The sequence below is a fragment of the Heterodontus francisci genome, chromosome 12 (assembly GCF_036365525.1).
Source record: "Heterodontus francisci isolate sHetFra1 chromosome 12, sHetFra1.hap1, whole genome shotgun sequence".
Lineage (NCBI taxonomy): Eukaryota > Metazoa > Chordata > Chondrichthyes > Heterodontiformes > Heterodontidae > Heterodontus > Heterodontus francisci.
This window is the reverse complement of record NC_090382.1, coordinates 69,445,412-69,471,550: the sequence shown is the minus strand read 5'-3', so window position 1 is coordinate 69,471,550 and position 26,139 is coordinate 69,445,412. Positions and strand designations below refer to the sequence as shown.

General features: G+C 42.6%; 1 protein-coding gene across 1 annotated transcript in view; it reads right to left on the bottom strand.

The window, feature by feature from the left end:
* LOC137375616 (glutamine--fructose-6-phosphate aminotransferase [isomerizing] 2-like) overlaps positions 1-25,757 on the bottom strand; it is an 87,450-nt gene extending 61,693 nt beyond the window's left edge. Inside the window, exons 1-3 of the mRNA XM_068042992.1 lie at positions 25,672-25,757; positions 11,278-11,385; positions 1,872-1,976 (exon numbers count right to left, since the gene is read on the bottom strand). Coding sequence (XP_067899093.1) covers positions 1,872-1,976; positions 11,278-11,385; positions 25,672-25,678 — 220 coding nt within the window. The 5' untranslated portion in view covers positions 25,679-25,757. The remainder of the gene's footprint in view (positions 1-1,871; positions 1,977-11,277; positions 11,386-25,671) is intronic.
* Positions 25,758-26,139: the final 382 nt, after the last annotated feature.

The following is a 26,139-nucleotide window of genomic DNA, read 5'->3' as shown; positions in this document are numbered from 1 at the left end:
GCAAGTTCTCCCTGTGTCTGTGTGGGTTTCCTCCGGGTGCTCCGGTTTCCTCCCACATGCCAAAGACTTGCAAGTTGATAGGTTAATTGGCCATTATAAATTGCCCCTAGTATAGGTAGGTGGTAGGGAAATATAGGGACAGGTGGGGATGTGGTAGGAATATGGGATTAGTGTAGGATTAGTATAAATGGGTGGTTGATGGTCGGCACTGACTCGGTGGGCCGAAGGGCCTGTTTCAGTGCTGTATCTCTAAACTAAACTAAACTAAGATTATTAATTAATTGAATTTAATCCCACAGCTGCCACAGTGGGATTTAAATCCATGCTGCCAGAACATTAGCCTGGACCTCTGGATTACTAGTCCCGTAACATTACCATACACCACAGCCTCCACCTATGAGATAGAGGAACAGCTATAGACATTTCAAAGAGATGTACAAGAACAACAGGGCAAATATGGATTATTTTAGCCATCACAAAATAGTTTAGAATACTGGCTAGGCTAGTTGGAGTATTTTGTGCAATTCTGGGCACCTCATTATGGAAAGTGCATTAAAGCCAGAGAACATGTGGCGTGGATTCACTAGCATGAGAAACCAGAGCTACAAGGAGGGACTTGCGATACTTAGACTGCAGCAGAGAAGGCTAAAAAGAGACTTAAGAGATTTTTTAAATTATAAAACATTTTGATAGAGTGCTTAGTGAAAGTCCATTGGCTGGGAGTCAATTTAAAATCAGCACTAAAATAGTGAGGAGAGGGGCTAGGAGAAATGTTTTTTCAGAGGGCTATTGGAGGATGGAATATTTAGTCACATGGAGTTGTTGAGGAAGAGATTATTGCCTTTTTAAACAAGCATTATTGGCCATTTATCCTTATTTTGAAGATGTTGAAATAAAATCAGCCTATTTCACAATAAGAGTTGAGGTTGTCAATATCAACCAATCAGATCTTTGGAGGCATGACTAGAGGTTGTTTGAACCAAGTATCAGTCTGGTATTATTTTTCCCTAGTGCTGAGTATGCATGAACAAGACAGAAAAGGTTAAAGTTATCTGTTGATTCTGCATAATCAAAGTGTGCATATGTCCCCAATTAAGTTGTTTAGCAAACAAGTTGCTAAAAACCAGCTTTTAAATATGATCTTCATTTTCCTCAGAGAAACTTTCTAGGGTCTCTGGGTTGCTGTCTTCAGGGAAGATTTATTTTCTTCAAGACTTTTGAGATCAGAAGCATGTCTCCTGATGCAAGTTCTTATTCACCATTCGTTATTTCAGCACTTCTGTCACCGTATATGGGAATCATCAAAGTTTTGAAATAAATGCAAAGTAGGTATGGAGTGGTTATTGTTATGAAAAATTACAGTAGGCCTTAAATACTAGAAACTGCACCAAGTCAGGCATTAAATAATACATATTTGGGGTTTCTAGGAACATACCCTCAGATATTGTTGGGAAATAAATGTCATGACCCAATTTCAAAATGCAGCATGATTGTAAACCCTGATTTTTGTATACTGTATCTTCATATATCATAGGGACAACAAGATTCACAGCAGTTTTGAGCAGTTGGCTTTTACTAGTTTTCTAGATTGACATATATGTTGTGATCATATATTTGTTGGTTAGACTAATACTCAGCTGGGAAAAAAGTTCACATTTATTTTTAATTGGGTGATAAACCAATTCATACCTTTTAATAGCCTAAAAATACAAAAATATACAAAAGTAAAACTACAGCAGAACGATCAATATTTTATGTGGCTCATTGTCTGCAGAGACAAAAAATATACGAGCATCAAAAATAAAAATGTTGAACACTAAAGATTACTAAATTAAGTTCTGAAACTAGAATTAAAGATCATGATCACTTACTATTAAGCTCTTCAGCCAGGGCTTTCACTTTGCCTCTGTTTCTAAAGAGACAGATGCATCCTCCATTTTTATTATCTTTGTCACTATCTTCATCAACTGCTATCCCTGTTAGTTAAAACAGTTGTTATTCAGAGGTGAAGAAAGATTACATTAAATCTTATTGAAGAAACTAATGTACTTGGTTGTGCAGGTAACAAAAATAAATTAGTAAAGTATTTTTGTTTCAATTATGATGAGTCACACCCCAATTGGGTCTGTGTCTACAGACAAGAGGGTGGGATCTCTGCTGTCATGTGCACATATGAAGATGTTGAGCAAGACTGGATTTAAAATGTGACACACACTTCCAACCTCCTCCCAACCAAATGGTGAAAGAGATCATGGACAGATATTCATTGTCTGGGCTTCCTAGTGAAGAATGAAACAGTGGAGTGAAGTATGATGTTTTCTAACATGAATCACTGTCTGCAGATGGGGGGGGGGGGGGGGGGGAGAAGCTGAGGTAGAAGAAAACTTGCAGCACTCTCCAAATACTCCTTTCTTGCACAGAATACGAACAATTGAATCAACTGGGCCTCAATTAAAAATTGTTTATCAAATATGATACCTTCAATACTGCAGCATTCATCAATACTGTACTCAAATGTCTGCCAAGACTATATGCTCAAAGTCTTTGCAATAGACCTTGAACCTTCTGACTCAGAGGCAAGAGTATTACCACTAAGCCAAGGTTGACAAATAAATTGTGGATCCAATTCAGCTGTCTGCAGCCTTAAACTTCACAAGTCCTGCTCACTGATCACCCCCACCCTTGCGAACTGAAATTGGCTCCTCATTACACCCATCACATTAAATGTAAAATCCTCATCCTTGCTTTCAAATTCCAACATGGTCTGTTATCACCCATCTCTACAGACTACTCAAGCTTTATAACCCTTCTTGAAAGCTTTGGTACTCTGACTCAGGCCTTTCGTTCAATTGCCCTCCCTTTATTCACCATGTGTGGTAAGGCCTTTAGCCACCTCAGCCCTAAACCTCTGGAATTCTCTAAAAACTTACACCCTAACAGTTTTAAAACCTACTGAAAATTCATCTTTTTGGCCAACCTTTCAGTCACTCCAAGTTGCAGTGTCTGTTCCTCTATTTCCATGGTGAAGCGCCCTTGGATATTTTTACATTAGTGGCGATATATAAATGCAAATTATTGTTCTTGTATCTCATTAGATATTTCTAGTCTGCTTCCCCACCTACCTACATTTACAATGCTTCTGACATCCTTTGCTACTATAACATATTTTGTTATTTTCTGGCCCCAATGGTCTCTAAAGTCACTATGGGTTTACAGCCCCTCTACACTTCCATAACGCACCAGAACCACCAGTGAAACCTGCACTTCTTGCTCAAATTGCAGCCCAATAGCCCCATCCACCAATACCCTCTACCACCAGGCTGAATTTGGGCACTCTTTGTTCCAGTGCTACTCCTCCTCTACTTCTTTTTCCATTTTCAGCAGGGGGTGGGGGGAAAGGCAGGAAGAAAAGAGTAAAGATAAAAGGAAATGAGTTCAATAGGACATGAGCAGGCTGAACGAGAGATTCGAGTGAGTCAGGAAGTGGAGAAATTGACACAGTTGCCACAGTTCTCAAGAATCTATTCGGTTAGAGCTAGAAAACAATAAAGGTACCATTATATTACTGGGTGTATGCTATAGGCCATCATCTAGAGGGAAAGATACAGAGGAATAAATTGCAAGGAAATTATAGAGGTGCGAGAATTATAGAGTGGTTATAATGGAGGATTTTAATTATCCTAATATAGACTGGGATAGCAGAGGAGGAAGAGTTTCTAAAGTGTGTTCAGGAGAATTTTCTGGATCAGTATGTTACTGGCCCAATAAGGCAGGAGGCATTGTTGGATGCGTTCTGGGAAATGAGATGGGTCAAGTGGATCAAGTGTCAGTACAGGAATATTCAGGCGACAGTAATCACAGTATCACAGGATGGCTGTGGAAAACGACAAGGAGCAATCCAAAAGTAAAAATCATTAATTAATTCCGGGAGGGCCAACTTCAATGGGATAAGAACAGATCTGACATAGGTAAATTGAAATCAAAGATTGACAGGCAACACTGTAAAGGAACAATGGGCTGCCTTTAAAGAGGAGACAGTCGAGCTGAATATAGAAAGTTCAGAGGGAAAGTGAAATATGAAAGAGAAGCAAAGAGAGAGCATGAGAAAATACAGGCAGCTAACATAAAAGGGAATCAAAAAGTCTTCTACAGGCATATAAATAGTAACAGGGTGGTTAAAGGAGGAAGGGAGCTGATTAGGGACCAAAAAGGGGATTTATGCAGGGAGGTAGAGGGCATGGCTAAGGTACGAAATGAGTACTTTGCATCAGTCTTAACCAAAGAAGAAAATGCTGCCATAGTCATAGTGAAAGAAGAGGGTAGCTGAGATACTGGATGGGTTTAAAATTGATAAAGTAGAGGTATTAGATAAGTTGGCAATACTTAAAGGTGATAAGTCACCAGGACTGGATGAGATGCATCCGAGGATACTGAGGGAAGTATGGGTGGAAATTGCAGAGGCATTGGCCATAATCTTCCAATCGTCCTTAGATACAGAGGTGGTGCTAGAGGACTGGAGAATTTTAAATGTTACACCCTTTTTTGAACAAGAGTGTAATGATAAGGCCAGCAACTACAGGCCAGTCAGTTTAACCTCAGTGGTGGGAAAGCGTTTAGAAACAATAATCTGGGACAAAATTAACAGTCACTTGGACAAATGTGGATTAATTAAGGAAAGCCAGCATGGATTTGCTAAGAGCAAATCATGTTTAACTAATTTGATTGAATTTTTTGATGAGGTTACAGAGAGGGTTGATGAGGTTAATGCAGTTGATGTGGTGTACATGGACTGTCAAAAGGCACTTGATAAAGGGCCACACTACAGGCCTGTCAGCAAAGTTGAAGCCCATGGAATAAAAGGGACAGTGGCAACATGGATACGAAGTTGGCCAAGTGTCAGGAAACAGAGATTAATGGCGAATGGTTCTTTTTCGTACTGGAGGGTGGTATACAGTGGGATTCCCCAGGGCTGGTGTTAGGTCCCCTGCTTTTCTTGATATATATCAATGAATTAGACTTGGGTGTACAGGCTACAATTTAAAAATTTACAGATTGCCTCTGCAATTTCCACCCTTACTTCCCTCAGTATCCTCGGATGCATCTCATCTGGTCCTGGTGACATATCACCTTTAAGTATTGCCAACTTATCTAATACCTCTACTTTATCAGAAATTTACAAACTTGGAGGTATTGTGTACAGTGGGGAGGATAGTGATAATCTTCAAGAGGACATAAACAGGCTGGTGGAATGGGCAGAAACGTGGCAGATGATATTTAATGCCGAGAAGTGTGAAGTGATTCATTTTGTTGGGAAAACAAAGACAGGCAATGTAAAATAAAGGATACAATTCTAAAGGGGGGTACAGGAGCAGAGTGACCTGGGGATATATGAGCCCAAATCATTGAATGTTGCAGGGCAGGTTGAGAAAGCGGTCAATAAAGCATATGGGACGCTGGGCTTTATAAACAGAGGTGTGGAGTATAAAAGCAAGAAAGTTATGATGAATCTTTATCAACACTGATTCAGCCTCAACTGCAGTTTGTGTCCAATTCTGGACACCACACTATAGGAAGGATGTGAAGGCATTAGAGAGGGTGCAGAAAAGATTTAAAAGAATGGTTCCAGGGATGAGGAACTTCAGTTACCTGGATAGCTTGGAGAAGCTGGGGCTGTTCTACTTACCGAAGAGAAGATTAAGTGGAGATTTGATAGAGGTGTTCAAAATCATCAGGGGTCTGGACAAAGTAGATAGGGTGAAACTGTTCCCATTGGCAGAAGGGTAAAGAACCAGAGGACACTGACTTAAGGCGATTGGGAAAAGAAGCAATGGCGACATGAGCAAAAATTTTTACACAGCGAATGGTTAGGATCGGAGGTGGTGGAGACTTTCTAAAGAGAAATGAATAATTATCTGAAGGGTAAATATTTGCACGGCTATGGGGAAAAGACAGGGGAGTGGGACTAGGTGAGTTGCTCTTGCAGAGAGCCGAAATTCTAAAAAGATCACAAGCACATAGGATGCCAAGAGGGAGGAGGCCAGGTAGATCAGGGAAACAGATGATAGAGAAAGGGTCAGTGCTGTGCAGGAAAACCTCCAGGCTAAGAAGCAGACATAGCAGTGAAAGCAGCAGAAAAAGAGCCCAGCATCATGTCATGCTTGGAATTAATTCAGATGGGCATGAAGAGGAATGAAGTAATTCCCTTAATGAAGATTCATTTGGGCTCAGTCAGGGATCAGCGAGGGTCATGAAAATATGGTAAGAGATCAGATTTATAAATTATGGTTGGAAGGAAGTTTTTATAGTTGGAAGAAAGCGAACAGGAAGGGTCTACCAGAGATAGGCTAGCATCCAGAATTAGCACCCCAGGCCTCTACCTGAACTTGCTCCATCATCAGAAAAGGGCCAATTTTTTGTCTTTTATTTCTAACTACTTTATGCCACACTTCCTGAGGCATTCATACTTCCCGTGTCTCAAATGTCTAAAAACTTGATTTTTCATTATGCCTTCTATTGTCTCATGGTTAATATTACTTCAGTCATTTAACTATCTCCTGTTTTCCACTCAAGCACTTTGCAGATCATTCTATGTCAAAGGGCTAACAGGATAGATGTTGGGAGGATGTTTCCCCTTCCTGGGGAGTGCAAAACTAGGGGGTCATAGTCTCAGAGTAAGGGGTCAGCCATTTAGGACAGAGATGAGGAGAAACTTCTTCATACAAAGGTTGTTAAGCTTTGGAATTCTCTCAGAGCTGTGGATGGTCAATCATTGAGTATATTCAAGTCATAGATAGAGAGATTGTTGGATACTAAGTCATCAGTAACAAGGAAATTAATGGAACTAAAGAGTGAGAAATCCCCAGGACCTGACGGTTTCCATCCAAGGGTGTTAAAGGAAGTAGACGAGCACATTGTAGATGCCCTAACTATAGTGTTTCAGAGTTCCCTAGATTCAGGAGTGGTCCCTCTGGATTGGAAAGTTGCACATGTCACTCCACCTTTTAAGAAGGGTGAAAGGGGGAACCAAGGAAATTACAGACCAGTTAGCCTGACATCTGTGGTGGGCAAGTTGCTAGAGTCTATAATCAAGGATAGGGTGACTGAACACCTAGAAAAATTTCAGTTAATCAGGGACAGCCAGCATGGATTCATGACGGGATGGTCATGGCTGACAAATCTCATTGAGCTTTTTGAAGAGGTGACTAAGGTAGTGGACAGGAGAGTGTCCATGGATGTTATTTATATGGACTTCCAGAAGGCAGTTGATAAAGTCCCACATAAGAGACTGTTAACTAAGGTAGAAGCCCATGGAGTTGAGGGCAAATTATTGACATGGTTAGGAGGTTGGTTGAGTGGTAGGCGACAGAGAGTGGGGATAATGGGTATGTACTCTGATTGGCAGGATGTAACTAGTGGTGTCCCGCAGGGATCTGTGTTGGGGCCTCAATTATTCACATTATTCATTAACGACTTGGATGATGGCATAGTAAGTCATATATCCAAATTTGCTGATGATACAAAGTTAGGCGGCATTGTAGACAGTCTAGATGATAGCATCAAATTGCAAAGAGATATTGACATACTAGGTGAGTGGGCAAAACTGGGCAGATGGATTTCAATGCGGGCAAGTGTGAGGTTATCCATTTTGGACCAAAAAAGGATAGAGCAGGGTACTTTCAAAATGGGAAGAGGTTGAGTACAGTGGCTATCCAAAGAAACTTGGGGGTTCAGGTGCATAGATCTTTAAAATGCCATGAGCAAGTGCAGAAAATAATCAAAAAGGCTAATGGAATGAACAAAGAACAAAGAACAAAGAAAATTACAGCACAGGAACAGGCCCTTCGGCCCTCCAAGCCTGCGCCGATCCAGATCCTCTATCTAAACATGACGCCTATTTTCTAAGCGTCTGTATCTCTTTACTTCCTGCCCATTCATGTATCTGTCTAGATAAATCTTAAAAGACGCTATCGTGCCCGCGTCTACCACCTCCGCTGGCAACGCGATCCAGGCACCCACCACCCTCTGCGTAAAGAACTTTCCACGCATATCCCCCCTAAACTTTTCCCCTCTCACTTTGAACTCGTGACCCCTAGTAATTGAATCCCCCACTCTGGGAAAAAGCTTCTTGCTATCCACCCTGTCTATACCTCTCATGATTTTGTACACCTCAATCAGGTCCCCCCTCAACCTCCGTCTTTCTAATGAAAATAATCCTAATCTACTCAACCTCTCTTCATGGCTAGCGCCCTCCATACCAGGCAACATCCTGGTGAACCTCCTCTGCACCCTCTCCAAAGCATCCACATCCTTTTGGTAATTTGGCGACCAGAACTGCACGCAGTATTCCAAATGTGGCCGAACCAAAGTCCTATACAACTGTAACATGACCTGCCAACTCTTGTACTCAATACCCCGTCCGATGAAGGAAAGCATGCCGTATGCCTTCTTGACCACTCTATTGACCTGCGTTGCCACCTTCAGGGAACAATGGACCTGAACACCCAAATCTCTCTGTACATCAATTTTCCCCAGGACTTTTCCATTTACTGTATAGTTCACTCTTGAATTGGATCTTCCAAAATGCATCACCTCGCATTTGCCCTGATTGAACTCCATCTGCCATTTCTCTGCCCAACTCTCCAGTCTATTTATATTCTGCTGTATTCTCTGACAGTCCCCTTCACTATCTGCTACTCCACCAATCTTAGTGTCGTCTGCAAACTTGCTAATCAGACCACCTATACTTTCCTCCAAATCATTTGTGTATATCACAAACAACAGTGGTCCCAGCACGGATCCCTGTGGAACACCACTGGTCACACGTCTCCATTTTGAGAAACTCCCTTCCACTGCTACTCTCTGTCTCCTGTTGCCCAGCCAGTTCTTTATCCATCTAGCTAGTACACCTTGGATCCCATGTGCCTTCACTTTCTCCATCAGCCTACCATGGGGAACCTTATCAAACGCCTTACTGAAGTCCATGTATATGACATCTACAGCCCTTCCCTCATCAATCAACTTTGTCACTTCCTCAAAGAATTCTATTAAGTTGGTAAGACATGACCTTCCCTGCACAAAACCATGTTGCCTATCACTGATAAGCCCATTTTCTTCCAAATGGGAATAGATCCTATCCCTCAGTAACTTCTCCAGCAGCTTCCCTACCACTGACGTCAGGCTCACCGGTCTATAATTACCTGGATTATCCCTGCTACCCTTCTTAAACAAGGGGACAACATTAGCAATTCTCCAGTCCTCCGGGACTTCACCCGTGTTTAAGGATGCTGCAAAGATATCTGTTAAAGCCCCAGCTATTTCCTCTCTCGCTTCCCACAGTAACCTGGGATAGATCCCATCCGGACCTGGGGACTTGTCCACCTTAATGCCTTTTAGAATACCCAACACTTCCTCCACCCTTATGCCGACTTGACCTAGAGTAATCAAACATCTGTTCCTAACCTCAACATCCTTCATGTCCCTCTCCTCGGTGAATACTGATGCAAAGTACTCGTTTAGAATCTCACCCATTTTCTCTGACTCCACGCATAACTTTCCTCCTTTGTCCTTGAGTGGGCCAATCCTTTCTCTAGTTACCCTCTTGCTCCTTATATATGAATAAAAGGCTTTGAGATTTTCCTTAACCCTGTTTGCTAAAGATATTTCATGACCCCTTTTAGCCCTCTTAATTCCTCGTTTCAGATTGGTCCTACATTCCCGATATTCTTTCAAAGCTTCGACTTTCTTCAGCTACCTAGACCTTATGTATGCTTCCTTTATGCTAGCCTTTATATCTAGAGGATTGGAGTATAAAGACACAGAGGTTATGCTGCAGCTGTACAAAACCCTGGTTAGACCCCACTTGGAGTACTGTGAGCAGTTCTGGGCACCACACCTTAGGAAGGATATATTGGCCTTGGAGGGAGTGCAACGTAGGTTTACAAGAATGATACCTGGACTACAGGGGTTAAGTTACGAGGAGAGATTACAAAAATTAGGCCTGTTTTCGCTAGAATTTAGAAGGTTAAGGGGTGATCTGACTGAAGTCTTCAAGATATTAACAGGAAAAGGCAGGCTAGATAAAGATAAACTATTTCCACTGGTTGGAGATTCTAAAACTAGGGGGCATAGTCTAAAAATTAGGGCCAGACCATTCAGGAGCGATGTTAGGAAGCAGTTCTTCACGCAAAGGGTGGTAGAGGTTTGGAACTCTCCCACAAACAGCAGTTGAAGCTAGAACAGTTGTTAATTTTAAATCTGAGATAGATAGGTTTTTGTTAAGCAAAGATATTAAGGGATATGGGCCAAAGGCAGGTTTATGGAGTTAGGCCGCGGATCAGCCACGATCTCACTGAATGGTGGGACAGGCGCAAGGGGCTGAATGGCCTACTCCTGTTCCTATCTTCCTAAGGGAATCAAGGGATATGGAGAGAGTGTGGGAAGGTGTAGCTGAGATAAATATCTTATTCAATGGTGGACTAGGCTCAATGGAACAAATGGCCTGCTCCTATTTCTGATGTTTCATCTTGTTTCTGTGTTTGTCTGTAGGTAGTGGTTTTCACTCCCCTTTCTTTTGGTCAGTTTTTTTTTATAAATGCTACTCCACTGTAAAATCCTCCAGCTCTAACGAACGGTCCACAATTGAAATGTCACCATGTCCATTCTCTCCACAGATTCTACCTGATCTTTTGAGTATTTCCATTATTTGCTATATATATTAGGGCGGCACAGTGGCGCAGTGGTTAGCACCGCAGCCTCACAGCTCCAGCGACCCGGGTTCAATTCTGGGTACTGTCTGTGTGGAGTTTGCAAGTTCTCCCTGTGTCTGCGTGGGTTTCCTCCGGGTGCTCCGGTTTCCTCCCACAGCCAAAAGACTTGCAGGTTGATAGGTAAATTGGCCACTATAGATTGCCCCTAGTATAGGTAGGTGGTAGGGGAATATAGGGACAGGTGAGGATGTGGTAGGAATATGGGATTAGTGTCGGATTAGTATAAATGGGTGGTTAATGGTCGGCACAGACTCGGTGGGACGAAGGGCCTGTTTCAGTGCTGTATCTCTAAATCTAAAATCTATATGGATCATGTTGTGCACTAGTTACTACATCAAACACACAAAAGAATTTCCAGCGTAGCTAATGTGCTCCATTGCTTTGCTAACGCTGATCTATATTTGATATGATGAATCAGGCACTCAGTAATTGCACAGAATTAATTTCTTGTATCAGCATATATAGAATGCAATAGAATGGATTCAAAACTGCATATATTTTGAAAATTTACCTGCTGAATCATACCCTCTGTATTCAAGTCTCTGTAGGCCTTTGACTAAGATCTCAAAAATCTCCTTCCGGGTTCGAGGGACTCTGTAGTTCAAGTACGCAAAGATTCCTGAAAAATACAATTTTGTTATTCCAACTAACGATTTATGAAACACCCGCAACAACATGTAATAAAATTAACTATAGTTCACTAAGTAAACCAATGACTTTAAGCAGTCTCAGAAAGCAACTGTAAGATTAAATTTTGAAATGCAACTACCAAAAAAAATAAAGTTACCAATTCACAGTATGGACAGTCTTTCATCTAGGTATTTTGGACTTTAAAAGGAATCAGAATTTTACAACACAGAAAGCAGCCATTCCACCCATCATACCCATGCTGGTTCTCGGAACAAGCTCTCCACTTCATTCTATTTTCCTGCCCTGTCCCCAAACTTTAAAATTGTTATTTTCCAAATAACTATCCATTTTAAAAACTATTAGGGATTCTGCTTGCACTTTGTTTCCATGCACTAAGTGTGCAAGAACATTTCTCCTAACCTCTCTTTTTTTGATGATAATCTTAAATTTATAATTTTACAGTTACTGACTTTCCAACCAATGGAAATAGTTTTCCTCCAATTTACTTTATCAAAACCTCTCAATTCTGAACACCTCTATTAGATAAAAACAGTAAATGTTGGAAATACTCAGCAGGTCTAGCAGCATCTGTGGTGAGAGAAACAGAATTACTATTTCAGGTCTGTGACCTTTCATCGGAGCTGAAACGATAACTCTGTTTCTCTCTCCACAGATGCTGACGTGTATTTCCTGCACTTTCTGTTTTTATTTCAGCTACTTCCAGCACCAGCAGTATTTTGCTTTTAGCTCTGCTAGATCTGCCCTTATTCTCATTCTAATGGAACAAACCCCAGTTTCTTTAGTCCCACCTCATAACTGGAATCTCTCATTCCTGGTATTTAATTCTGTGTCAAATAGAATCATCGCATTTTGTTACAACTCCTGGGCAGGACTTCCAACTTCCAAAGCATCCTCTGTAAATGGTTTGTGTTACTTACACTTTCTCACATTTTCAAAAGTTGTATTTGTATACCTGGGTTTTCTTCTATCAAAAATTACCCCCTTTGTTTTTGGCAAACAGCAGCCTTAGCCATTGCTGTCTCACCAGATCTCCCACCCACTCCTTTAGCTGATTGCATTACTTTTTGTGCTCATTGAACGCTTATGGGGAATCCAAGACTCAGCAAGGTCAGCTCCCCTTCCTACCACGCCAATCCCAGCTGTGCTCTCAGTAGCCACTTTGGGGGGAAATTTATGCTGTCCACCATGGCAAATTCAGTAGTGTGTAGGGTGATATAATTAGGCGGGAGGTGTTTTTCAAATTCCCGACGGCTGGATATTTTAGAGGATTTAAGTTGGCAGCGTTCCGGGGTTCCCCCAGCACAGTGCCGGATTACAGCTTTGCATTCACTTAAATAACATGAATACTCATGACCATACGCATAGTTACGATTTACTCCTACCTGCCTGATTAAGTGAATGGTGAGTGATATTCCTTTGCCACCTGGTTCACGAATGTTTCAACATGGCATGCAACAGTCAGATTTGTGTAGTTGAATGTGCCTGTGCTCTTCTCTCTTTAATTCATCCTCTAAACTAACGCCAGCACTGCAATAGATGTTTACCTCCAGGCTTGGCACCAGCAAGGGTGAATCATCTCAGGGGATGGCGGCGAAGGCATGGGTGGGGCAACATCGAAGAGCAGGGAGGGTAGTCGGGGAGGGAAGGGTGAGGCGATCGGGTACATGGAGGAGCAGGGGAGGGTAGAGTCGAGCATCTCGGTTGTTGAATGGTTGAAGTTGATGGTGAAGATCCATGTTGTTGGCAGCGGGGGTGGTGGGTGGATTAGATCAGTACTGTGTGAAGATATTTGGCAAGGGCCTAAAGGGAGGGATCAGTGCTGTCAAGGTCGGGGAGTTGTGGGGCAAATTGAGGGTACTGGCTAGTAGAGGGAATGGTCACAGTCAATGGGGTCAACTGGATTCTGTAGAAGGGAAGGTCAAGACTAATGGGTAGGTATTCGACAGCTTGATATGGAGGGTAACAGGACTCAGCAACAACGGTCAGTTTGATGTGAGGAAGTTCAAGGGTCAGCATGTCGATAGTAATAGCAGTAGGAACAAGGGGAGGGATGGCATGAATATATTGATGATAACACTGTGCACAGTAGTGGGGGGGGGGGGGGGAAGGCTCAATGGTAATGGAGGGAAGGGTAACAGTAACATTGGGTGGGTCAAGGGTGATGGGTTCAAGCTGGAAGGTTGTAGGAGGAGTTTGGAAGGTGGGGGGACTTGCCCTGAATTCCACGTGTACCACTTTCTCCAACGATAATGAAAACCACGTGAACACTCAAGGATTGCAAGGAGAGTGGGAGGAGGCAAATAACAGTGGGTGTGTCTTCTACCTGGCTGCAATTCTAAGGCAGATATAAGGGGGCTGTTCATTGCCTCAATGTTTCAGCTCAGTGTCAACAGAGGGCTGAATCACCACACTCTAGTTATTTATTGTTCAGAAAAGCCACAGCGACATGGGTCTCATACACCCAATTTGTCTAGCACCATGGGAAGAAGAGCAAAGAGAGAGAGACTAAGGAGGGCTCTTTTCCCTCAACTCATGATGCCCTGGTGACAGCAACGGGTAGAACAGGAAGGAGAGGATGCTCCGAACGATAACATCCAGGAATGTCTTTATCGAAGACGGGCACCAGCACGTCATCCTCAGGACAAAGACAAATTACCTACAAATGTCAGAGAGGCAATGCCAGAGATGCCTAAGGATGTCACGTGAAATGGTTACAGAAATTTGTAGTATCCTGCAGCATGACCTGCAGCCACTTGACTTCGGTGGGAATCCCACACCAGTTGCCCTTAAGGTGACTGCTGCACTAAATTTTCTTTCGAGCGGCTCCTTCCAGGGATCCACGGGTGACACATGTGGCATCTCACAGTCTGTGATCCACAGGTGCATCAAAGAGGTGACCAATGTCCTTTTTCGATGTGCCAATTATTTCAACTACTTACCTACATACCAGCCAGGCAGCAAGGTCTGTGGCCTTCAGTGCCATCACCGGGTTCCCTAAAGTGCAAGGGTTGATCGACTGTACTCATGTGGCCATTAGGACTCGCTGGGACCAGCCTGCTGTCTTTGTCAATCGCAAAGGCTTCCAGTCTTTAAACATACAGCTGGTTTGAGACCACAGGAGAAGAATCATGCACGTTTGCACACGTTTCCCAGGGAGCTGTCATGACTCCTACATTTTGAGGAATTCCCAGCTGCTAGCAGTTTTCGAGGAACCAGCCGAATTGGACGGATGGATCCTGGGTGACAAGTGTTAACCCCTTTGTACATGGTTGATGACACCAGTACGTCATCCCCAATGCTCTGCTGAAGAGAGGTACAATGCTGCACATGCATCCACCAGAGTCGTCACTGAACACACCATTGGCATGCTGAAAATGGAGGGGCTCTTCAGTACGCACCACAGATGGTGTCACGAATAATCGTTGTCTGATGTGCCTTGCACAACCCTGCAATTAGATATGACAACATTGTGCAGGCAGAGGAACAGGAGGAACACCAGTCCTCCATAGATGAGAATGAGAACAACAATACCAATGATGCCGTCATCAATATGAGGGCCATGGGGAGACACGCCAGGGACGTCAACAAGAACCAAATTTTTGCACATTCCAGCCAATAAGCCACATCATCAAGGAACGTTGGGAGGAGAAACATAACAATTCCCCACAGAAATTCACTTTTGCATGAGGTCTCATTCATTGCTGCAATCTTAACGAAACGTTGCTGCACTTTATGTGATTGGCATTTGAAATCATCTATGGGCTACAATGAATGCCACTGCAAGCAGCATTGTTATGACCGTAGAAAACAAAAGTAAGACATGACAGTATTGCAAAAAGTTATTAATTATCAATAAGAAAACAGCCATCATTGAAGAGTGAAGGCTCAAATTCCAAAGAGAAATGGACACTGGACAGTTCCTGAGATGCTTTGCAAACCATCATTGCGTTCCTGCCATAGGCCTCCAAAAAACATGCTTGTATTCATCTGTAACCACGCAAAACATTACCAAGAGTGGATCAAATTTTGCATGAAATAAGAATGTATTCATAAATCTTTTCAATTGTCACAATTCGTACAGCACCCGTGCCACCTTCATACTCAAAACTCTTTCAATTTATTTTTTCTCCCACTATGTCTAGGTGCTACCCCAACATTAGCAGCTGAGGTGGAAGCAGTCTGCTCAGTGCACTGCCCTGTTACTGTGGATGACTGTAGCGGGCGTCATAGAAACATAGACAATAGGAGCAGGAGTAGGCCATTTGGCCCTTCGAGCCTGGAGGAATGGGGCCTTGATGGCCCCATCCTACTGGGGGTCTGCATCAATGGTGCTTGAGTATCCCCTGTGTGCTTGCCTGCTGGAGGTTAGGGTGTCCTGGAGGTTGGGGGGGGGGGGTGGTGGGGTGGGGTGGAGGATGAGACACTGCTTACCCTGGGAGTGAGCTGAGAGGAAGGTCCAGGGCAGCTGGCACGCGCACCTCCTCCATCTGAGTGCATGATGGTACATGCCCGTGTCCCTGAGGGGTAGGAGCATCTGGAGGGAAGTCCAGGTTCCTCGTCCCCCTCTCGCTTAGACTCTGCTGCATGGAGCCCACAGCAACAGCAATGGAGTGCAGGTCAGATTGCATATGGCTCAAGTGCTCAACCAGACTCTCTACTGAGGAAGCCATACGCTCAAATGCCTGGGACAAAGCAGACGTCATGGCTTGCATGGAGTCCTCCATGGCACGCGTAAAGCCACACATGACCTCACGCATCTCCGACATATTTTCCACATGGCTTTGCTGTACATTCAGCAGACGTCTCATAGCAACAAACAGAATCATCATGAGCGTGGGTCCGAGCAGGGGCCTGGTCCGCAGCGGTCCTCCAATTGTCAGGAGACTCGGCCGGCACATGCTCCCTCAGATGCTGGGGCATGTCTCTGTCGTGACCACCAGCTTGTGACCCATATTCTGATCTTCAACTCCCCTGCAGACCGTGTGGATGTATCTGTGTTGGTGGAGGTGGAAGAAGAGGCAGGTGAAGGTGCACCCTCTGGGGGGGGCACTGGCTTCTTCTTCCTCCCCAGAGGAGGATTCTTGGGCTATGTGGCGTTCTGCGACTCGAGTGTGGGCACCTGCAGTGGAGACACAAACTGAGGCACTTTAAGCATGTGCTTCACATGAGTTCACACAATTTCCTTTAGTTTCTACATATGGCTGCAAGAGCAGAGATGACACTTCATCCGATTGCCCTGCCTCCCTCCTCTCTTGCGATCTCCGACGCCTCTCCTCCTCAGCTGTGATCAGCAGCCTAATGTCAGGGACCCCTCCTCCTGTTTTAGCACGCTCGTGCTGGTATAGACTTTGTTTATCCTGCAGCGGAAGTGCAGATTTAATGACATGGCAAATGATACATCACAACCATTGCATACATGCATCAACATCACTCATTCTACAGTGGCTTTCGCACGACACATCCAATCACATAAACAATGCCAATTTTCATCATTTAGTAGATAGCACCAAGGCTGCTCATGCATTCCACTGCATTCCTTGTGTACCCTGTGCCTTAAAGACACGGAGCAACGGAAGAAATCAATGGAGCAGCTTCACCAGGAACACTTACGCTCACTGATCTGAGCAAGTTATTGATGCACTTGCCTCACTGCACCCATGTTCTACGAGAAACCCCACGGTTTGAGACCTCCTCTGTTACCTCCATCCAGGCTGCCTTAATGAGGCGGGATGGTCCTCTGACTCCACCTGCAGGGAAGAGAATCTCCCACCTCTCCCTGACGGCCTGGAGGAGAACCTGCAGGGAGGCATCACTGAACCGTGGGTGGACGCTGCCTGCTGGCTGCCAGTTGATTCACTTTGGCTATAGGGAAAATAAATGATGTGAAGTTGGAGGTGACTTTCACATAACAAAGTGACTCCTGACAACGCAGCGGCCCGCTGACATCATCAGAGTGCTCCAAGCTGCGCACATGTGCAAATGCGCAAACGGCCTCCTGCGCTCAGATGATGCACATGCATAGACTACATCTTGCATTGCCAGGACTAGCTGACGCATGCGCAGAAAAACGCTAACTGGTGCATGTGCAAGAAAACACTTTTCCCCCCTTGGTCACTCACTCCAGGCCGCTCGCTCCTCGTTTCCCCCCACCCACCATCTGGCTGCTCATTCCTCGCTTCCCCACCCCCCCCAATCATCCGGTTGCTCGTTCCCCGCTTCCCCCCCCCCCTCCCGCTGTCCAGTTCATCGCTCCCCGCTTGCCTCCCCATCCGTCCAAATGCTAGCTATAGGCTGTGGGTCGCTTCCCTCCTTTTGGCCACTCGCTGCGCCCAAAGAAGCAAAGCAGGGCACGAGGGGTGACGGGGCAATGTAGGAGCAAGTGGCTGAGAGGAGGGAAGCAGCCCACGGCCTAGAGCTAGTATCTGGAGGGATGGGGGGGGTGAAGCGGTGAGCGAGGGGCTGGAGAACCGGATGGGGGTGGGGAGTGAGCAGCGGGAGAGCGGGATGGCACTGAAATCTCACAGAATTACGCAGGGTGTGCAGCACTATCAAAGGTGCTGTCCTTCTGATGAGACTTTAAACAGCGCAATGTTCTCCAAGTATCAAACACGTCCATTGTGTGCTGCCATGGGTTGAAGTTGTTTTTCTGTGATAAATTGAGCAGTGCTAGCTTTAATCCTGGCCGCTACCTGAACGTCGCAGACAGTGACGTTTCAGTCGATGAGGCTGCATTTGCACATGTGCTAGTACTGCGCCACCTAAGTGGTTGCGTTGTCAGCAAACGCAGCCTTTACAAAATGAGTGAGGCAAATGAATATTAAGTAAAAGCTTCAATTTAAGTTAGTCTGAAGATACATGAAAGGAAGGCTGTTGATCCTTGAGGCTGCAAGCACAAAAATGTTTTATATCTGTGGCGATCATGGTTCTTGGGGCAGTGATGGCGGGTTCCATCAATGAAAGGCTGCCCTCGCCGCATGATCCCACGTGCCCCCCATGTCCATCACGGCACAGCTAATTTACATACAAAATCGCATGGGAAATGCATTTGCAGCAGAAGCGGAAGTTACGACAACTTCCGGTCCCGCCATCAGAAATGCCATGGTACTCATAACCTTCCATTATTTGTCTGGATCACAAAATCAGGACTATAGTGCCATCTCTGCAATGCTTTATACTCGGGTAAAGTGGAGCTCTGCACATGCCTGCTCAAACTTACCCAAAAGATCTTTACTTAGGAGGTGACAGCACGGCTAAAACTCTATGATAAATAAATCCCGCTGGATGGAAATAAAAGCAGCAATGGAACTGGCTCATTGCATTTACTTTGAAGTACAGGGACTGGTGTTTGATAGCCAGGGGTTAGGTGTTATAATTCAATTTATTTTCCTAAAAGGAAAAAAGTAGAAGAGAACTAAAAAGTGATAGCCATGAACTCTAATATGGCCTGCACATAATGTTTTGAAATGCCATTAAGATCTTTAAATTAAAAAAAAAACCTGAAGGTGCAAAAAGAAGCCATTGCAATTCTCTTGCTGATATATGCCGGTTATTATGGCCTGAATTTTGCAGTCAGTGGCAACCCGACAACGCTTGCCGCTTGCATCAAAAAAAGCTGCTCACAAAGATTTAGTGGGCTCTAGAGCGTTGATTTCCCCTATTCAATGTGATTTTGAATCTGGCATCATCTATGAGGAAATCTGTGATGCCCAGCAACAATAAACTCATCAAGCCGGCTGATCAGCCAATCGGATGGAAGAATTCACACAGCCAGCACACCAGGAAGCAAAAAAACACAGGTGATAATTCACCTTTTAATTATTTTACTGAAAGTAAATAAAGATTGTGACATACACATAGGGTTAGGGTAGAAGCTGAAATATCATTAACTTTTAAAAATAAAATAAAAATTAACTATTTTAAAAATCATGGTATTTTTAAACACTATTGTGAGGGAATGACACTTCACACTTTAGTGGGGAGGTGGTGATGTAGCGGTAATGTCACTAGACTAGTAATCCGAGCCCAGGCTAATGCTCCGGCAACATGGGTTTGAATCCCACCACGGCAGATGGTGCAATTTGAATTCAATTAACAAATTTGGAATTAAAAGACTAGTCTAATGGTGATCATGAAACCGTTGTTGATTGTTGTAAAAATTCATCTGGTTCACTTAATGTCCTTTAGGGAAGGAAATCTGCTGTCCTTACCTGGTCTGGCCTATATGTAACTCCAGACCCACAGCAATGTGGTTGACTCTTAAAATGCCCTCTGAAATGGCCTAGCAAGCCATTCAGTTCAAGGGCAATTAGGGATGGGCAATAAATGCTGGCTTAGCCAATGATGCCCACATCCCACAATACATAGTTACACTTCTTTCAATAAGGTTCAACATTTTCATAGTATTCTCACTGTAAAAAAAAATGTAGAAAGTTGAAGTTCACACGTGAAATCACTGATGGTGTTGATTGCATCTGCCAAAACTGCGACATTCAGATTTCCATGTTTAACTGCACATGTGTGGACACCAAAAATCACTGCCAGTTTTACACCAGGAATGACAACCAACTGTTTTACCATCATTACAATCATGAATTCTGGGCTCATGGCTCCTGGTAATCAACTGTAAGATAGCATCCTGGTGTAACAGAGGAGGTGAAAAGACATGTTCTGAAAGAACAGAATTTCCTCTCAAAACAAAACACTTCACACTTAGAACTGGTACAAATCCAAATTCTCTTTTGCTAGTTTATTGACAATGTTACCTATTCTGTTGGACCATGGTGATGTGGTTCTATGTCAATCAATTGTTTATATTTTTGTGCATTAGATCTCCAATATTTATTCACATTATATACCCCTACATAAAGTACTTTATTTGAGTAAAAATGTAAATAAATCTTGCGATCATGTATACCAACATAAAAATACCTATCAGCCAAAATGTTATTGCAGAATTTTCAAATAAAAAAGCAGATTATCTAAATGGCATGATGGGCCAAGTGGCCACCTTCTGTGGCGTAAACTTTCTATGATTCTATGAAATGGTGAGAGATTGCAGAGGGATCTGGGTGCTCTCGTGCATGAATCATGTAAGGTTTACTATGCAGGTACAGCAAGTAATTAAGAAAGCTAGTAGAATGTTATCATTTATTCCGAGGGGAATTGAATATAAAAATAGGGAGGTTATGCTTCAGTTATACAGGGCATTAGTAAGACCACATCTGGAGTACTGTGTACAGTATTGGTTATGTTATCTAAGGAAGGATGTGAATGCATTGGAAGCAGTCCGGAGAAGGCTTACTCGACTAATACCTGGAATGGCTGGGTTGTCTTATGAGTAAATGTTGGACAAGCTAGGCTTGTATCCACTGGAGTTTAAAAGAGTAAGAGGTGATTTGATTGAAACATACAAGATCCTGAGGGGTCTTGACAGGGTGGATGTGGAAAGGATGTTTCCCCTTGATGGGAGAATCTAGAACTAGGGGTCACTATTTAAAAATAAGGGGTCATCCATTTAAGACAGAGATGAGAACTTTTTTCTCACAGACATTCGTGAGTCTATATAATTCTCTTCCTCAAAAGACAGTGGAAGCAGAGTTTTTGAATATTTTTAAGGCAGAGGTAGATAGATTCTTGATAAGCAAGAGAGTGAAAGGTTATCGGGGGTAGGCGGGAATGTGGAGGATTCAGTTAGCCATGACCTTACTGAATTGCGGAGCAAGCTTGAGAGGCCAAGTGGCCTACTCCAGCTCCTAATTTCATACTTTCATTCAAAATGTCCTCAGTGAGAGACCCAAGATTTTTTTTTAAATAATACAACATTTGGTTACCATTACTCCCTTGTAACTTCAAATAGGGAATACTTATTTCAGGTTCAGCTGCTTAATACCTGCTGATACATTTTTTCCAAACTACATTTTAGTTTGGAATATTACAATGAGCAAATAAAAAAGCTTAGTGCTAACTTTTACATGAAATAATCACCAAAACAAGAAATACCGTAAATTTACTCTAGTATTTGTGATCAAAAATCCAGATTTGGAGCCCTCCTTCATATTGCTCTCACAAAGCTCCCTTTATTCTTTGACTGACTAAAGTTTCATTTTCAAGCAAACCCTTATTTTGCTTCTGCACATGCAAACCATAAGGCTCACCAGTCACTGGAGACCACTTCTCTGAGACAGTTTGTCTCAAAGTGTGCTGCCAAAAGGCTAGATTAACATTTCCTGGACTAAAGTCAAACAAATCATACATTCAGTACACAACTTTTTACACTGACACTGCACATGCTAGGCTGTAATAGTGGAATCTTCATATTCCAAAGCTAAAACTATTCCTTTTGCCTAAAATAATTCAACAACAACTTGCAACTGTTCAAAGTACTCAAGTTTACTGTCAGTAATACTAGGGCGTAGATTAGGTGCAAGTTGGCCTTTACACAGTACAATTCGAGAATCAACCAAAAAGCATATCAATGTTAACTCACATTGTTTCCATAACCCTTTTAGCAGCCAAAAGCAGATCTTCATTCCCTCTCAAATGGGAAATGATGCTGAATATTATCATAGGAAGTAACAGAAACTGATTTTTAATTCTGTATATAGATAGAAATTAATATAATATATTCTATATATAATGTAGAAATCCTCAAAGATTAGCTAACAGCATTTCATAAAGATTATAATTCTGTGAAAAGTATTAGGATTATTGAGCTTAAAAACTTGATAGCATTACATTAGAAATCAACATCTTACAACAGAAATACAGTATTCATTAACTTACTAGAGACGAAAGCCATTGACATCAATTGCAAAGAATTGCAAATTCTATCTTAGTACAATACAGTCTTCAGTCCCAAACCCTTTCAGTCTACTGACATATTAAAATTTAAAACATGCAACTGGCTATTGGCAATGAGACTCAGAAAACTCTAATGTGACTAAAATTACATTCAAGTTCACTTGGGTGAGTAAAGCTGGAGTCATCTCTACTTTCAATCAATATGGTTCAGTTAAAGGCAAAACTAATTAAGAATAGAAGAAAGACATTTATTTCTCAATCACCAGTCAAAAGTTCAGTTAACATTTTGCAGAACAAGAGCATACCATACTGTATGACTAATTAGGTCGAAAAAATGAAATTCTGATATTATTTCTCTACAACTTAAAGCCATAATGCAGAAGCTAAGACATCAATTGCTCCATCTTCCCTCAGAGCATTTCCAACTTACAACCTAAGGTTTCCATCAAAACCTACCTTTTCAGGTACTGACTGAATCTTTGTGAATCTCCAGTGTTAACTATTTTAGGAAAGAATTAAAAGAACTCTAATCTTTCCAAAGATTATCACTAATTTGGGGGGTGGGGGGAAAGAATTAAAAAAAGCTTTAGTGAGCATTACACTATGAACCCCTGCTACAATATATAATACACAATGGGGTTGGGAGATTTTAGAAAATTGGAATAGATGAAGGAATAGAGAGTCATATATCCAATTTTGCCAATAACCCTAAGTTAGGTGGAACAGGTATGTGAGAGCAGCAAGTTAATAAGGGACATTGACAGATTAAGTGAGTGGGAAAAACTGTGGCAGATGGAGTTCAATGTGGGAAGTGCAAGGTTATCCATTTCATCTTTCAGAGGGTTTTTATTCTTTGGAATTCTCTTCTCCAGACAGTAGTGGAGGCTGGCTTCTTAAATATATTCAAGACTGAGTTAGACAGATTTCTGATCTACAAGAGAGTCAAGCGTTACGGGAAACAGGCAGGAAAATGAAGTTAAGGCCACAATCAGATCGGCTCTGTTCTTATTGAATGACAGAGCCGAATGGCCTACTCCTCCTATTTATGATCTTATGATCACTTTGAACCGAACCACAACATGCATTTATACAGCCCCTTTAACATAGTAAAACATCCCAGGCACTTCACAGGCGTGATTATTAATTTGGCACTGAGTCACGTAATACCTTCCCTACACCTCTCTGCCTTTCTACCTTCCGTTCCTCCTCATAATATCTCCTTACCTAATATCTCCTTATGTGGCTCGGTGTCATATTTTGTTTTATAATGCTTCTGTGAAGCGCCTTGGGACATTTTATTATGTTAAAGGTACTATATAAATATAAGTTGTTGTTGTTGTATAAGATGATATTAGGACAGGTGACCAAAAGCTTGGTCAAAGAGATAGGTTTTGAGGAGCATCTTAAAAAGGAGAGAGGGATAGAGGGGCACAGGAGGTTTAAGGAAGGAACTCCATTGAGATTGTGCAAGAGGCCAAAACTAGAGAAATGCCCAGATCTCAGAGGCTTGTAGGAGGTTAAGAGATAGGCAGGGCGAGGACATGGGTGGTACTTGAAAACAAGGATGAGAATATTAAAATTGAAGTATTACAGGACCAAAAGCGAATGCAGATCAGAAGCACAAGGATGATGAGTGATCAGGACTCATTGCAAGTTAAGATATGGGCAGCAGAATTATGGATGAGCTCAAGTTTACACAGGGTGCAAGGTGGGAGGCCAGCCAGGAGAGCACTGGAATAGTCGAATCTAGAGGTAACAAAGGCATGGAAGACAGTTTTCATTAACAGATTAGCGGAGACAGGGGTAGAGGCAGGTGATGTTACAGAGGTGATAGTAAGTGGTCTTGGTATTGGAGTCCAGAATAGTCCAGTCCAAAAGCTTACAATTAGAGAGAAGGCTGTTTAGGGGTGATTTCAGGAAGCACTTCTTCACCAAAAGAACAGCAGAAATATGGGACTCCCTCCCCCAAAATTCTGTTGAGGCTATATTAATTAAAAATTTCAAAACTGAGATTGATAGATTGTAAGGTAAGGATATGAAGTGATCTGGAACCAAAGGTGGGCAAATGGAGTTAAGATACAGATCAACCATGATCTAATTCACGATGGATCAGACTCGAGAGGTTGAATAGCCTACTCCTGTTTCTATGTAAGTTAGTCCACAGAGCGACCAAATAGCCAGACCTGCAACTGCTTTATGATGGATAACATAGCAAAACTGGTAAATGTTGACAGCAATTTACAACGGTAAATGTTGTAAATTATGACAACTGGAAGTAAGTTTTGTAAACACACAAAATGTTAGAATATAAATCTCAAAAATTGATATCTCTCCCAGAAGTACAATATTTAATAAAAGAAATGTCAGTTTCCTGAAGAGGGGTAAATTAATCATGCAGCAAATCTAAAATTTTGTATTACACCAGTGATTCTTCGAGTGTTTTGGTCATCACTTATCTTTCAACCAACACCAGAACAGACTATATGGTCACTTATCTAATTTGCTTTCTCTAGAATCTTGCTGTCTGCCATTTCTTCTACCTAACAAAAGTAACTGCACTTGAAAAATAATTCTGTGAAGCACTTTGGAACAGCCCGAGGACATGAAAAGCAATTTAATTAATTCTGGTGTTAGAAAACTGATTTATGATATTAGAACACAATATCCTTGAAGGAAGTTTTGAAAATCTGCTAGAAATCACTCATTTAAAACACAGTACAGGGGCATGCCTACATACAGACTGATACTCAAAACTGGTTTTAAGATGGTAGTTAAACTTAAACCAGACCTTAAACTACACTGAAACAATATAGATTCCCATATTTCAAAAGTTGTTCATGCAGTACAATATTTGAAACAAAAAAACCCATAAAACAATACACCTACAATTAAGATCGTTTGGCGTCATGTTAAAAGTAGTTTTGTAACATTTATTCAAAAAATCTCTATAATTGCTTAGAGGGAAACTTTTTGAACAATCAATCATTCACGTCTCTCACACGTCCAATCTCACTCCTTTAGTTTTTTTTTATACCCGTTTTACTTTTTTGAAAAGTTACTCCAATTCTTTCGCTTCAGTGGACTTGCAACTTCTTTTTCTGCGGGGTGGAGGGGAAGAGAGAAACCCCACCGATTTCAATCGTCTGACTGGACCAATACAGCTCTAATTACCAGATCTGAATTATCAGTCCTAGTGGGAAACTCCACTACTACAATCTACTCAAAATACGAAAAATAGCAAAGAAAAAGTTCTGCCAGGAAAACTTTGTGCTCTGAGCTTTCCCCCAAACACTAATATGTACATCTGCTAACAGCAAGAATATTTTAAGGAAAACTGAAGAACTGAAACGTAACCAAGAAAACAAACAAGGGGAAAGAAAGTGAGAGATCACTCATCAAGATGCCATGGAAAAATTCACCCGTCCACGGCATCTTGGAGCTGAGTTTTGCTTACCGCACATCGTGGTAGTTAGAAACTACTCTGTCGCTCAAGAAACTTTCCAGATCGCTTTGCTGCGTGCGTGCCTGCCTGTCTCGGCTTCTGCCCCATACTGAGCCTTAAGTTATCTACCGCCTCTGGTTCCTCCTCCCTCGCTCCACCCCCCGCTCCGGCTCAGCCCCTCGCCTGTGGTGGAAACGGCGCGCAACTGATTGGTGCCAACTGGCTCGATAGGACAGCAAAGGCCAAGTCAAAGAATTGTTACCTCCCATCCCTACAGGTTTGGCTTGCCAGCTCTGAGTCGTCAGTTTGGCAGTTGTCACCTTGCAACCTGTCAGGTTGGGATTTGTCAATTGCTCTTCTAAATTCCAGCAGATACAAGCCTAGCCTGTCCAACGTTTCCTCATAAGCCCATACCAGGAATAAAAACAAGAAATGCTGGAACCACTCAGCAGGTCTGGCAGCATCTGTGGAAAGAGAAGC